The sequence below is a fragment of the Phyllostomus hastatus genome, unplaced genomic scaffold (genome assembly GCF_019186645.2).
Source record: "Phyllostomus hastatus isolate PE091 unplaced genomic scaffold, TTU_PhHast_1.1 phas_contig_40, whole genome shotgun sequence".
Lineage (NCBI taxonomy): Eukaryota > Metazoa > Chordata > Mammalia > Chiroptera > Phyllostomidae > Phyllostomus > Phyllostomus hastatus.
This window is the reverse complement of record NW_025333872.1, coordinates 97,114,399-97,128,548: the sequence shown is the minus strand read 5'-3', so window position 1 is coordinate 97,128,548 and position 14,150 is coordinate 97,114,399. Positions and strand designations below refer to the sequence as shown.

Genomic DNA, 14,150 nt, shown 5'->3' with positions numbered 1-14,150 from the left:
GGCGTTCAAGCAAACCTCCGGGGGGTCGGAGGGTTTCTCTGTTTGTTTGAGACGTCTGCAGGTTACAGGACGCCGTTCCCCAGGCATGCCGCCCTTGCCCGGGGTGTGTGAGCTTCGCATCTCGGCCTGAAGCGTCGCGGGCGTCGCTGGGCCGTGAGAACTGTGCGCCGTCCTCCCCGTGGGACGGGAACGAGAAGGTGCGAGCAGACCGTGGGGGGCCCGCCGAGGGGACTTCCCAGGGCAGGTGGGCCTCCGCCAGGCCTGATGTCTTCCTCACCTGGTCCCATGTCGGAGCCAAGACGGGTGCCTGCCAGGCACGGGGGACCTTAGCAGGTGTGGCGAGAACCCCTCTGCTCCAGGCGCCTGGCTGGCTGCTTTTGCGGGGCCTCCCCCGCCAGCCCCCCATGCTCCCATTTCTCCCATGGGGCTCCCTCGGAGTCCTTTCCTCACGTGCGTTTTTCCTGGGGTGCCACAGCAAACCCCCAAGGTAGACACTCCCGAGCCCGATGAGGGTGTGGAGAGGGACTGGAGTTGTAGGGTCTCCAGAACTTGCCCCAGATCAGGTGGCAGCTGCTCGGTGGGCAGAGACTTCCACGCCAGTTCTGTCCGGTCCCCACGCCCGGGCTCCAGCCCTGGGCCCCGCCCTGCGTGGGTCGCAAGGTCCTGGCAGCGACCCCAGGGGGCAGAGACCGTCACAGGGAAGGAACTGGAGTTTAAGTGACTTGCTCTGGGCTCCGAAACTCCTGAGTCACGGCCTCAAGGTCCCACCCAGATAACCGACACGTGGAAGGTGGCTTCAAGCAAACACAACCCACTCACCCCAGACAGGAAACCCCTGCCTCCCACGGGGGCCGGCTGTTTCTGCTTTTCCTCACCGCATCTCCTTCCATCCCTCTGGGAGGGGGTGTGGGTGTAAAAACGCAGCAGGGGGAAGAACTCTTCTCGTTCCGACCAGGCGTTACCCGGGAGAAGACGGCAGACCCGGGGTGGAGAAAGCAGATGAAGCAGGCCGCTCCTGCGTCTGTCCCAGCGAAGCCACGTGCATCTTTAAACGGCCGCCAGAAAACGTGGCAGTGCCTGTGCAGTCACTTGGGTTTCCTGCGCAGCCATCTCTCGTGAACAAAGACCCCGGCGTTGTCCTGCAGGAAGTGCCGGGCTGCCTGGAGATCGGCCGCGGTGGAAGGACGCGCTGTCCACGTGCTGTTCGTCTGGGAACCGGAGGGCCGGCCGGCCAGCCGGCCTGCGGAACTGCACCCGGTGCCTCGCCCAGTCCCCCGGGGTCCGCGCCGCATTCCTGCAGGCCGGCGTCACCTCGGGCGGCTCACGGAGGTCAAATAGCTGGCCCGAGACAGCTGGGAAGTGAAGCGGGGTGTTTCCGCCCCAGACCAAAGTTAGGGCTCTAGGCTAGGGGTGGGGGGAGCGGAATTCTCCCGCCTGCCCTGGGCAGTTTGTGGGAGCGTGACCCAGAGCCAGAGGCCCAGCCTGCTTCTCTCAGTCCCGACTGAGCCGTGTGGGAAATTCCAGCAGGAGCTTTGAAGGGCGCCCCTGAGCCACCGTCTTCCCAGTCGTGCCGTGGACACTGGTGTCCCTTTGAACTCGCCGTCCATGCTGGGACAAGAGCTTCTGGGTGCAGCCGCACGTGGCCGTTTAGAGGAAAGCCTGCCGCAGGCTGTTACGTGTGCTTCCAGCTGTGTCTTCTCGCCACACTGGACACGAAAGCCGATGTGTCCTACCTGGTCCCGCCTCTCCACTCACCCCGAGAAGTGCGCGCAGAACCCACATGGCGGCAGCTGCTGGGGGGCTGCTGGGCTTCCCCGCTGCGCCGGGCGTCGCGGAAGACGGCTAGTGAGCCAGTCGGCGAACGCGGTGTTCGCCTCCGGAAACTGGGGTCTGGAACAGTCGGCGACGACAATCTCTAGGCCGACGCTCAGGGCACGATGTCGGCATTTCGCTTCTGCTTCAGGCCTGCGCAGAAACGGCGCTTTGCTGCGGAATGAGCCTTTGGGGCCACGCGTCTCTGGGTGGTCGCGGCGTTCCTCGGGTCTGGGGGGCCGGTGTCCCGTCCCTGGGCAGCCTTCCGGGCTGAGTTGCAAAGGCCCCCCGCTCACTGTCCAGCCAGCCTGCACGGCCACTGCCAGCCCAGGGGCCCTGGACTCGGTCCTCTTTCTGGGCGCCTTTGTTCTTCCGCAGTCGAACGGAAAAGTGCATGCTTTTTTTTTTGGTCTAATTTTTTATTATTGGGGCCTCGATAAAATCCCAAACCCCCGCCATCAGACCTGCAGAGAGCTGCCGTCCGACTCGTGTGGGAGGAGCCAAGGGCAGGGGACCACCGCCAAGAAGACTTGAACTCGTGTCCAGGGGTCCTCATTAAGACTGAGCGACCCAAGTGGTTACGCGCCATTTCCAACCATGACTAAACGCCCCAAACGAACCGCTGGGGAACGTGCTGTCGCCGGCACACCAGGTCCTGACGAGACAGGCCCGCACGGGCGGGACAAGCCTTCAAAGGAGCACCCCTGAGAACCGTGTTCTCCACGTCACCTTCCGTGCCCAGCCCCGCACCCCCGCCCTCCTCCAGTCTCCCCGCCCCGCCCAGCCCCCCCGATAACCCGGAGGGCTCCCTCCCGCAAGCCCACAGCACTACGGGCGGGAGATGTTCATTGCGGTCACAGCCGAGCTGCACACTGGGCTGCACGACCGTCCCCCTGTAGCTGGGGTATAGGTTCCCCGGTTTCATCGGGCGCCGAGCACACCGCTGTGCACGGTCACCCAGAGGTGCTGCCGAGCCCCCGTTTGTCCCCCACCACAAACACCCGTTCAGGGGCCAGCACCGCCCTCCCCCCCGCGGCCTCTGACATCACCCTCAGGGCAGGCAGACACGGCCCAGCCGCTCGCTGGGCCGCGCACGAAAATCGCGGTTTATTGTCTATACAGCTGACGGCTGAATTCGGCCTCCTATTCTGTCCGAGCCGCATAAAGGGCCCGTTCTTCTCGCGGAACAAACGAGCACAGTGCGCTATTGTGATCTGAGAAACAGACACTATTTATGTATCGGGAAGCCTTGCTGTCCACGGGGCGGGCATTCCGATGGCCCCGGCGAGAGCCACGGCGGCCGCCGCCGGAGGGGACGCAGGGGACGCGCCCTGCGTGGAGGCCCCAGCGGCGTGCACAGGTGGCCTGGACGTGGAGGGGGCTCCCGGCCCTGTGCGACACACCCCCGCCCCCTGTCAGTTCAGCAAGCAGGACTCGTAGGTGGGGACCATGTACTTGATGTTGATGAAGGCGTCCTCTCCGCCGTAGCGCTCCAGGGTCCCCAGCGTCTCCTGGATCAGGTCGCCCACGTTCTCCCTCTTCTGCTGGCTGTACTCGATGCCGTCTCCGGAGTTCACTGGTTCGGGCAAACACACACAGAGAGGCCCGTTACTGCTCTGCCCGCCGTGGCCCGGGAAGTCCTGCGTGTGTCGGCCTGGGCATCCCCCCTCTCCGTGTGCTCGTGAGGGGGCGCGGGTTTTCACGCGATCCTGCAGGGTTTCGGGGGGTTGTGACAAATGCACGAAGGCACAAAGTCTCAGACTGGAGCGGAAGAGAACTCATCTAAACCAGAGAAACAAGAGACTAAACCGCAAGTGCAAACACAGGGCCCGCGGCCTGAACCCGGCCCTCCACCTTGTTTTACCCGGCCCGGCACCTTGTGTCTGCCCGGTGGCAGCCCCCAGCTCTTGCTTAGCTGTGAAGGAGTAGTTACATGTATACAGTCCTGAAGTTACATTCGGCCCTTTGCAGGCAACCACGAGGCTGCTGTGGCCCCCGGTGAAAATGTTTGATGCCCCTGGACTAAATAAAAGTGAGGTCTCCTGGCTGGCGTAGCTCAGTGGATTGAGCGCGGGCTGCGAACCAAAGTGTCGCAGGTTCGATTCCCAGCCAGGGCACATGCCTGGGTTGCAGGCCTTGACCCCCAGCAACCGCACATGGATGTTTCTCTCTCTCTCTCTTTCTCCCCCCTTCCCTCTCTAAAAATAAATAAAATCTTTTAAAAAATAAAAAAAATAAAAGTGAGGTCTCTGTGGCTACAGTGCAGACCTGACACTGACTTAGAGGTTGCTGTCTCGGGCCGTGAGTTCTTCGAAAGCCCGGCAGGGCCCCTCCGGGAGGAGCATTCTAGCTCAGACCGAGGTGGGGCCTCCGTGACTCAACGGATGTACTTTGGAACGAGAGGCTGTGCCGTCCCCGTGACTTTGCTGCTTTTGTACATACTCGTAGCTCTTTCCCCGCAAGAGCAACACACCCAAGTGCTCATCTCTGGGGTTCGTCTCACCCTGTGGATACAGGGGTGGGGGTTGGGGGCTACGGGGGCCCTGCCTTTGTTGCTGTGACGGCTCCTGATTGGTCCCCGAGCATCCAGAGGACAGTTTTAGTGATGGTTTCACAGGGTTTACTGGTGGTTTTGGAGTCCCTCTAAGTCCAGGCAGATGGTCAGCCCCAGTCGGTCACCTGGAGCACCCAAAGAAGGCTCCGCCCCATAGGGCCTTGAGGTGACCACCACAGCTGCCTCGGGCCCTTGGCCGGGCAGGAGTCCCAGCCCTGGGGACCCGAGTCGTACGTCCCCGAGTCCAGGGAGACATCTGGAGGACCCACCCAAGTGCACAGGCGTCGGACAAACATGGGAGACCTTTGCTTCAAACCAGAGGGTAACAATGTCGTGGTTTCTCCCTCCAGTGACAGTCATTACTTGCTGCACACCACTCACAGGTTTCCAAGGACGTCAGCGACATTTACCCTCCCGGGGAGTGACCTGTCACTCGGCCTTGGCCGTCTTATCTCTGAGGAAGGCGAGGGCCCGCAGGGGGGGACAGGCCCTCGGGGGGGGGGACAGGCCGCGGGGGCCTGCGGCCTCGAGGGTGCGCGTTCTACCAGACAAAGCGTTTGTGTTATTCCTATTTCACACGTGGCTCCAGAGCGCTTCTCTTGCTCGGATGGGAAAATACACGGAGGAAAAACTATGGGATGTCAGGCCTTTTACCCTAGATTTTTTTTTTACTTTGGACATTTGAAAAAGATTGAGTAACAGTTCAGGCTGGAAGGAAAAGCAACAACTGCAGTCCCACGCAGCGTGGCTGAGCAGTTCTTCTGCTTGATCTTCTGCAGGGACCTATTGAAGACAGATCGCCGTGTTCTGCGGCAGAGAGACAGCGAACGGGCCTCCCGGGTGGCTCCCCTGGGTGGGGGCGAAGGCGGGCGGGCTCATTACCACTTTGCAGGGAGGGAGAGCGATCACGAGTCGTACAGACATCGCGCCCACCCACCTTCATGACCAGTGAGCCTCGCAGGGTTCGCGGGGCCACTGGGGTCAGGTGGGCTTCTCTCCCTCCGGGGGCGGGGCGGGGGGCGCTTTCCGCTGGCCCTGCAAAGCTGGGTGGGAATTACAGCTCGACTTCCAGAGCGGCTGGTGGCCCGAAACACTCACACAGGCCAGGACACACGAAAGAAGGAATGCTTGGCTGAAAGGGTTCGTGCCCGACTGTGTTTGAGCCAAAGATGAGCTTTTTAGACACGAGAGTGTCGGGAGTCCCCACCCTGGTGGGGGGGGGCGGCATGGCACCCTCCACGTGGGGGAACCTTCCGGCAGGCGGTCTTCGGGAGGGATTGAGAAAGAAGGAGGCGCCCATGTGTGTGTGGAAAGAAAACACGTTGAGAAGAACGTCCGAAAGAGAGGGGGACAAAAGCGACCGAGGTGTCCGAAGAAGGGGCGGGGGGAGGGGGCAGGGACGGGTGTCGTGTGCCACGGGGGAGACCGATCTTGGAGGACACGTCTGTTAGAAACGGCTTCGGCGTCCCAGGACTCCAGCCGGAGGGGCTGATCTCCGTGCGCCCCTGCCCCCAGGTGACAGCCCCGAGAGGTGGTCTGAGGGAAGGTGGCGTGGCCCTCGTGGGCTCGGGCCAGCCAAGCCCAGGGCGGCGGGGAATGTAACTGGAGGTGGTGCTGGGTTGTGACGGGCTTGAACCGGTTCCTGATGGACAGAGAGGCATGGATTAATCACTAATAAATGGTGCCTTTTGTTGGCGCATTCGTCAAAAGGTCAAGAACTGAGCAGGGCATGGGACAGGCATATTTTCCTGACGGGGGCAGAGGGGGGTTGGAAGCGCACACAAAGGAGAGCTGAGCCCACCCCGTTTTCCACGGCCTTCCAGAACGCCGCGGGGACAAGGAGCGCTCTATCTCAATAATAACCTATTCTCACTTTTCAGAAAACATGGCACTGTAGGAGTGAACCAACTATGTAGCTTTTTTGTCTCTCAACAGTGTATAAACCCAAGTGATAAAAAGAACGGAACAGAATAGAACTTGCTTATTCAAAAAGTGAGTTGGAGTTGAAATATTTTGTGGTTGCAGAATGTGCATCGCTCAGGCAGGGACAAAAAAAAAAAAAGCCGCAACCCAGAGCAGGAAGGCCTTCCTGGCAGTGGTTGCTGTAACAGTGACTGCACAGTTCAGTGCGAGGCCCGTGGAGAGGCGGGCGGGCCGGGTCCGCACCTGCAACAGGGTCTGTGCCTGAGAACCTGAACTTGAGGGGACTCACCTGAGCTCCCCATTTTAAACGCACGCGGTGCTGGGAGAGAATGCGAGCTTAAAAATGGTTGTTTACGTTTGCCAGCTCCGATCAGGAAGGTGACGTTTCAGTTCAGAAGGCTGGAAGTCTATTTTATGTCCAACGGCGGAAAAGACACACTGATGTCGAGGAAGCCGTGTCTTATTTGTAACCGAACACGCGGGACTGTGCGGCAGGGTCGCGGGGAGGACCCTCGGAGCGGGAGGGGTTCCGGTTCTGGCGGGCCGCTGCTGCTCGGCTGCTGTCCCTGGCTGGGAACCGCCGCTTCACGTGCTCTTTCTGTTACTCCGGATGCTGAAACCGTTCTGGCTGGCGCGGGCGACGCCTCTAACAGACGTATGCTCTTCGTCCACCCCTCCCTCCCTCCCGGAGCTGCCCTACCCTGGGGGCTGTCTCTTTCTGGACGTCATTTCCGTCCCAGGTGGGATGCGCTGGGACGTGTCCACCGCCCCCTCTGGGGTCCGGCAGTGGCGTCCTCCTGGGCGCGAACTCGGCGCAGGACTGGGGAAGTGGCTGCCACCACACCTCGTCCCCGAGGGCTGCCTCAGAGGCAGGCTCCGCACGGCACACGGGTGCCCGCTAAGCGGCGGACCGGGGCCAGCGGCGTGCGTGGGTCACCTAGCGTTTTGATGACATCGTCTCTGAGCACTTTGGCAGTTTCCAGACAGTGTGGAAGCTTTTATTCTTTTCCTTTTTTAAAAAGTTGTTACCAGTGTAGGAAAAAGGAAAAGAGGAAAGAGGGAGACTTTTGGTGGCCAGAGCAAGGCCTTCCCACCCGAGGGCTGGGTGGCACTGTGACACAGTGATCTCGCTGGGGACGCGGTGCTGTTGCAACAGGGGGAATGATGATGCAACGGGGGAAGGCTCTCGTCCAGCTGGAGAAGCGTCACTGGCCGCCACCGGCCCCGGAGGGCACGGTGGTCACGTGTGCCCGCCACAGGACAGGGACAGCGCGGGCACCCTGAGCGCTCAGAGCCCTGCCGAGGGGCGGCCCTCGCTGCTGGGGTCGCCTCCAGAACCGTGTCCCGAGACAACACGTGTGTGTGTGTTCCCGTCGGACCCTCGGGTCCCCTTCCCTTGGAGACACGGAGAGCAGGGAACTGTGCGGGGGGCCACGTGGAGCGCGGGGGTCACGGGAGAGCTCAGTGCAGATTGGCGCTTGTCCGACTCTCGCGTGGGGCTCGGAGCCGTGGCCTGCGCAGCTGTGCTCAGGTGGACGGCAACACCGGAAGGAGGAGTGTGGACGCAAAAGCACCGCTCAGGGTATCGGACCCAGAAACGCACAGACGCTGACGCCAGGTTGCCCGTTCAACACACCTGAGGTTTGCTAGTCCTTTGGCTCCCATGGGTGAAATAATCTGTGAACTCTACCTACCCTCGCTGCCTCTAAGAAAGTAAACCTGCGTGGTTCTGGGGAAAGAAGGGCTCCCGTGGGTTTTGTGCCTCTCCCAGCGGAAGCAGGGCCTTGCAGTCTTGTGGGGGGGACGGCAGGACCCACGACTTGGGGGAGGCGTCCACGGGAGGGATGTCCCCAGCCCCCCGCCGCCGCCCGTCTGCCTGGCACTGCTCGCCGCCTGGGCGCTGCTAGAAGCCAATGGGCAGAACACTCTTAAAGGGAACACCAGCTCGGCCCTGGCCAGCCGGCTCAGGTCACTGGTGTGTCAGCGCCTTCCCTCCCGCCACCGCCCTGCACCAAATGGTTACGGTTCAGTCCGGGGTCAGGGCGTATGGGGGGCAAGCAAGGGATAGATGTTTCTTTTTCACACTGATGTCTCCCTCTCCCCCTCCACTTCTCTCTCTGACACGAGGAAGCATATCCTCAATGAGGATTAAAAACAAAACGAAAAGAAAGTACTGGCTTGGGAAGCTCACTGGAAAACCACCCTGGTGAATCGGGAAGGAGAGGGGATGACTGAATGGTCAGTGCCAGTCTCCCCCGCACCGCGTGCTGACTTTCGGAAGCCCCGGTGGCACTCGCCATGCTCCCCAGCAACGGTGCCCGTCACCTCCTCACCGTGCAACAGCCCGTTCAGTGACTGGAAATCCACAAACACCGACAGTCCCCATCGCCTGCGGCCGCCGAGGCAGAGAGCCAGGCAGACCCAAGGCCGAATCACAGTCATAAAACCGAGGCTTTGACCTCAGTGGCTGCTGAGGCCTCGCAGCCTGGCCACACCCTTCCCGGCTCTATCGGTGTTTCTCTGAAGGGTTGTCAAATGCGGCCACTTGGCACACACACTGTATGTGAACAGGAACCCAGGCCATACACCCAGCCAGAAGCTTTTCTCAGGACGAGAAAAGTCCATTGATAGAAAGCAGCTGGCAGAGACCACACCGTCGCCCCATTTCTCCAGGTGACCGATGGCTGGCGACCAGCTCGGGGTGCAGTGAGACCCTGGTCCCACGGGGTGGACCTGTCCTTGGGGGCTGCACAGTCCCTGTGAACCAGCCCTGGGCGGGATTGTTTAAAATGCTGATGGAAGAAACCAAATTGTTTCCAGATCCGAGGAGGCATCCTTGGCTTCCTCCGATGCCAAGTTAAACAATGTCGAGAACTTGACAGACCAGCTGAAGGTTTCCCTGTCGAGACCTGTAGCCTTTGACAACATCGGCCTCAGCTGAAGCTGCATTCCGGCCAGATGGGGCTCCCTGGTGCCAGCGCCCTGGGGCGACAGAGTGAGCCCTGGGGCGACACAGTGAGCCCCGGGGGCCGGGGTTCAGGTCTCGGCAGGAACGCACAGGCGGAACCGACCGTGAATATTATTGTTATACGGTGTTTCGTGATGCCGTTAAAGCGCCACAGACTTTCCGCTGGTGACCGAACAAATTCCCACTGTGGGCTCCGTGGGCTCAGCAGCTGGGAGGCGGAGAGGCACCCACCAGTGACTCCCTGTCTGCACCGACTGCGGGTGAAACAGGGGAGTCCGTCTTAGTGGAATAAACTAACATTTACAAGAGAGATTTATTAGGAAGATGACTCACTTAAAAAATGTCATTAAAAAGATAACTCATAATATTTATGAGCTTAGAAATGGTTGCTTTTGAGCTTTTCCCCTTTTGAATCAGAACACGGAGAGAAAGAGAGAGAAAAGAGAGACACAGATATATTTGCTCTTTCAAGAAATCTTCAATTCAAGACCTAGATTAAATTGTCAACATTTGTTTTGCCAGAAGTGTCTGTTTATTTGGAGTTAGCTTGAACTCAATTTGCTTTATAGAAATGGTGTTATCTGTTTTTGGAATAAAAAGGCTCTCTCCCATAAAGTTTGGAAAATTACAGTGGGAACCATTGTGAATTTTCGTCTGATCCTTTCTGGGGACGAGGAAACAGAAGAGAAAGGGCAGATGGAAAGGAAATCAAGGACCGAATTCATTTGTCTGCACCGAGTTAGAGAAGGCGCCTTTTGGGGAGATGTGGTGGAGGTTACACCCCGGTAGAATCCTAAACAAATGCTTCCTTCACTTTCTTTTTTTGGCTTTGCTCTGAGGGGACTGATTTTTTCCCCCCTTAACCATATCATGTGTCACCCCCTGCAGAATTCTGGGTGTTCCTGCGTTGGGTCTGAGCTTAGCCAGCCCTCCCCTGGGTGACTTCATATCCTCTCGTAAAGTGATGGTTTTCAACATACCTTTAAGTATGACTTACAACGGCTAGTTCCAAAGTCCTGAGTCATGGCGGGGAGGTGTGACTCAAAGTCTGTGATGGGTTTGCAACCAGAAGCTCACAACCACCGCCTCTGGCTGGCCTGCCGGAGGGGCCCACTGGCTTCGACCCTTCCCTTCTTTCCAGATCTCGTGGAGATTGATGGAATTCACACGGTTTCTTTCCTCTGAAGATAGAAGCCTTGAAGCAAGGCCTCGGTTCCCAGCTGGGTGTCTCTCGCTTCCTCTCCTTCGGATGCAGGAGCGGGGTGACTGGGCTGCCCCAGGGTGAGAGAGCTCACAGGAGGGCTGGTTTCCTGAATGGGGGCCCCGGTCCCTTGTGAACCTAGAGACCTCATAGATCTCGGCCCAGTTCTCAGTGAAATAGTTACACTTTCCATCAGCTAAACAGTGAAGATTCCTACACAGTGGCCACTGTCCAGCTGCAAAGCAGGTTCGTTTCTCTACGAAATGAACATGGTGACACTGGACTGTACTGGCATAGTGGGAAAAAGTTGGACTGCAAGGCAAAAAACTTATCATATGATATTTCCTTAACTGTGTAGCTGCAACGTACAAGGAGTTTAACTATGGGCAGGTTACTTAATTTCTCTGAGTCTCAGTTACCGCCCCTGGGCAAAGAAGGGACTGAATTTGGGGGTCATTTCTGGTTGTTGCTTATCTAACACCCCATTTTATAATATGTCATAACTTTGAAACACGCTTTGGAAATGATGGCTATTCAATAGACGCGGTGTATTTCAACGGAAAAGATGATCATGAAGCAACAGTATAATTCTTCAAAGTGACAAATGTCATAGGCATCAAGTTCGGCTTTCAAAGCAAGTTCTAAGAAGACCCTAAAGGACCCGTGTTTATATAATTCCCATTTAAGAAAGAGAACATTGTCAAAAACTCAAAAGTATTTGTTGACGCACTACCAAAAATTACTCCAACCTGCTATTTCAGTAAGTCTATATAGATTCTGATGTCTCGGAATAAAGACCAAACGTATAGGTTAACTTTTAAGATACATGCAGTTGGGAGCGATGTGGCCGGGACGCCCGGAAGGTGCAGTAGGCTCCTCTCTGGTTAAAGACTCGTCTGACGTGGGAGTCGTACCGAGGGAAATGGGCGGCTCGCCAGTTTACCCTGCTGCTGGGGAACTACAGCAATAGACACCATGGCCCCTAACGTACAGTGAGGCTGAGTTCAGGCTTGTGAAGCGATGGCGCACCAGTCAGTCTCTCTGGGGGCCGACGCGGCTCACTGGGCAGACCGAGGCTACGGAGGAGCGGAGCGTTCCAGGTCCAGCTCTCGTCCTGCGTCTGCTCCCCGCCGGCTCCCCACCGGGCGGAGTAACAGCAACAACAGTACCGCCAGCGCAATGCCACTGAAAACCAAGACCAGCCCTGTGAGCTAAGTGCCGTTACTGGTTCCCCCGCAGCGGGAGCACGCCGAGGTGGTGCGGAGAGGTGAGACCCCTGAGCACGTGACCCAGGCGGCGAACGAGTGACAGGGAGGGTGACGGGAAGGTCTGTGCCCACCCAGGGCGTGAGCCCGGGGGCGGAGACTTTGCCTTTGCACCTGGAGGAAGGCCCTGAACCCCGCAGAGAAGGGATATGATCAGGAGAGAGGGGCTGGGAGAGAAGTGTGGGGGGGACACTCTCCCGGCTGCAGCCAATGAGCTGGTTCACCCCAACTTTGTTTTGATGATACAGACTAGGAGGCTACCTGCACTTCATCGTAAGTCCTTGAGATAATGGCTCCCTTTGCCGCGGCGTATGCGGGAAGACACACATCCAGGGGACTAATTCCCGGCCTTGTTCACGGCACCCTACGATACACCAGGGGCCCGGGGCCCGGGGACGGTCTGGGATCCTTTCCGCACGCCACCCCTCCAGTCTCTGTGGGCACGAATGGCTTCTTTCTAGACCTCAGAGTATCCATTTTACAGTGTTCAGGTGGGGAGATGACGGGAAGACCTCGAGACAGTAAAAAGTAGAAACCTTGTAGGTATCTGAGTGGTCTTTCTATATCCTTGAAAAAACAAACACACCAGAACACCAAGTTGAAGCCACAGATGCGGGGGAAGTTAGGAATCCAAGCCCAAGCTCCCCCTCCTCCTGCACGGAGGCGGGTGGGTCTCCCCGTCCCTTCAGGAAACCATGCCCTTGACTCCTGGTGGTACCTGAGGAATCCACCTCACGCCGGGTGGGGCTTTCCGCTGGGCTCCGGAGCTCAGGCCTCGCCTTTGCTCGGGTGGCTGCCGCGTGGAGCGCAGTGGGCTGCTCGGTGAGGCCCCCGGAGCCACTGCTCCAGCCCACCCGACGGCAGCCACCGCCCACCAAGCCTCCTCTTCCCAGTTCACCCCGTGCATCGGTTTTCCTGAGCTCGCCCCCTGCTGCTGATGAATCACCGAGGTCGCCGTGGTGGAGGCCGATGGAATTCCAGGTCCCCTTCGCCCGGGCCCTCTCTCACCGGCTCTCCCTTCTGGGCCGGCCGTACAGTTCGCGCCTCGCTGGCGACACCTTCTGCTCTGCTGGGACGGGGTTCCTCGCAAACCCGGACGCACGTGCGCAGCCTTTATTCAGGTCTTTGCGGGTCCGCCCAGGGGGGTCCGAGCTCACCACCTCCCTTCAAGGCGGGTTTTGGATTCGCTTCCTCTGCGAGGTGGGCTCCTCCGTCCTCTTTCTTCCTTTGAACCCCTTGTCTCTGGGGCACTGGACTCGAGGAGGGAGGTGTTCTCTGTTTACCTAGCTTTTCCTACCTTTCACCAACTCTTGGAGGATGGACTCACACCACACATAAGCCTCGTTGGCTGGCATCAGGCTAAGTGATGGTAAAAGGGATAAGCCAACAAACAAGTTGCTGCGTGGTGCATTTTCTGAAAAATATGATCTAAGCCAATTCAGTTGTAAATACACGGTATGCTGAATGGGATGCCCACACGGGCCCCACTCTGACCCGTTATTTACTGGTTACAGACTCGTGAGCTCTGACCCACAGACATAGTAGGTATGTGAGTCTGAAAAGGCTCGATGGGGTGAGGTTAGGCACGTGTCTCTGTAGCCAGAGAGCCTCATCTTGTTTCCAAAGTACCCCCCCCCCCCCGGACAGAGTGGGGTTTGCCTGGGTCACCCTCAGATTTGAGAGAAAAAACTTTCTTTTTCCAAAATCAGAAATCAGACTTTCCCCTTCACTGTATTAGCAGCCTTTGCTGTACAATAAAGCAAACGCTGGGCTTCCTCCAGTGTGTTCATTCAATATCTAAGTTTCGTTTGGTAGAATTTCTCACACAGCTGCAAGGTACTTTCCAGCGAACTCAAGGAACAGCCCAAGAATGACTGCAGTTGGAAAGGGGGTAGCGATCGGTCACTGCTTTCAGGGGCAATGCAAACCCACTGGAAAGAATTTTACTGCTTCATACGGGGGCCGAAAACTTCCCAAAAGGAGCCAGACTGGCTGCTGGTAGCACCACCGTTTTCCATGTTCAGGCCCATTTTCAGCTCTGATTTCTTTCTTTCTTTCTTTTTTTTTTTCTGGTATGTGATCAAGGCACAACAGTGAGAAAGAAGTGTCAGAATCCTCACAAATGTCGCCGGCAGACACAGCAAACTGCGGGGAAGTGCGCCTCTCACGTCACCTCCGGGAGGACTGTCACGGACGCCGGGACCTCAGAACCCAGAGCCCGTGCGGGCCCACGCGGGCCAAGACCTGCGCGGCCTTGGGGCGTGGCGTGTTCTGTGGCGAAGAGCGAGGGAGTCCATCGGCTCGCTGAGGCACTCCCGACGCAAGAGCACCGCGCAGAGTGTCCGCAGGTCGGGTTGTCCCGACCCCAGGTGGGACACACCCCCCGGCTTGCCCACACTGTCCGCCCATTGAAAACTCCAAAATGAA

The 14,150-nt window shown here is 58.3% G+C and overlaps 1 protein-coding gene across 1 annotated transcript in view; it reads right to left on the bottom strand.

The window, feature by feature from the left end:
* Positions 1-3,227: 3,227 nt before the first annotated feature.
* The window catches only part of PACRG (parkin coregulated), a 367,271-nt gene continuing 356,348 nt past the window's right edge, over positions 3,228-14,150 (bottom strand). Inside the window, exon 5 of the mRNA XM_045843455.1 lies at positions 3,228-3,388. Coding sequence (XP_045699411.1) covers positions 3,228-3,388 — 161 coding nt within the window. The remainder of the gene's footprint in view (positions 3,389-14,150) is intronic.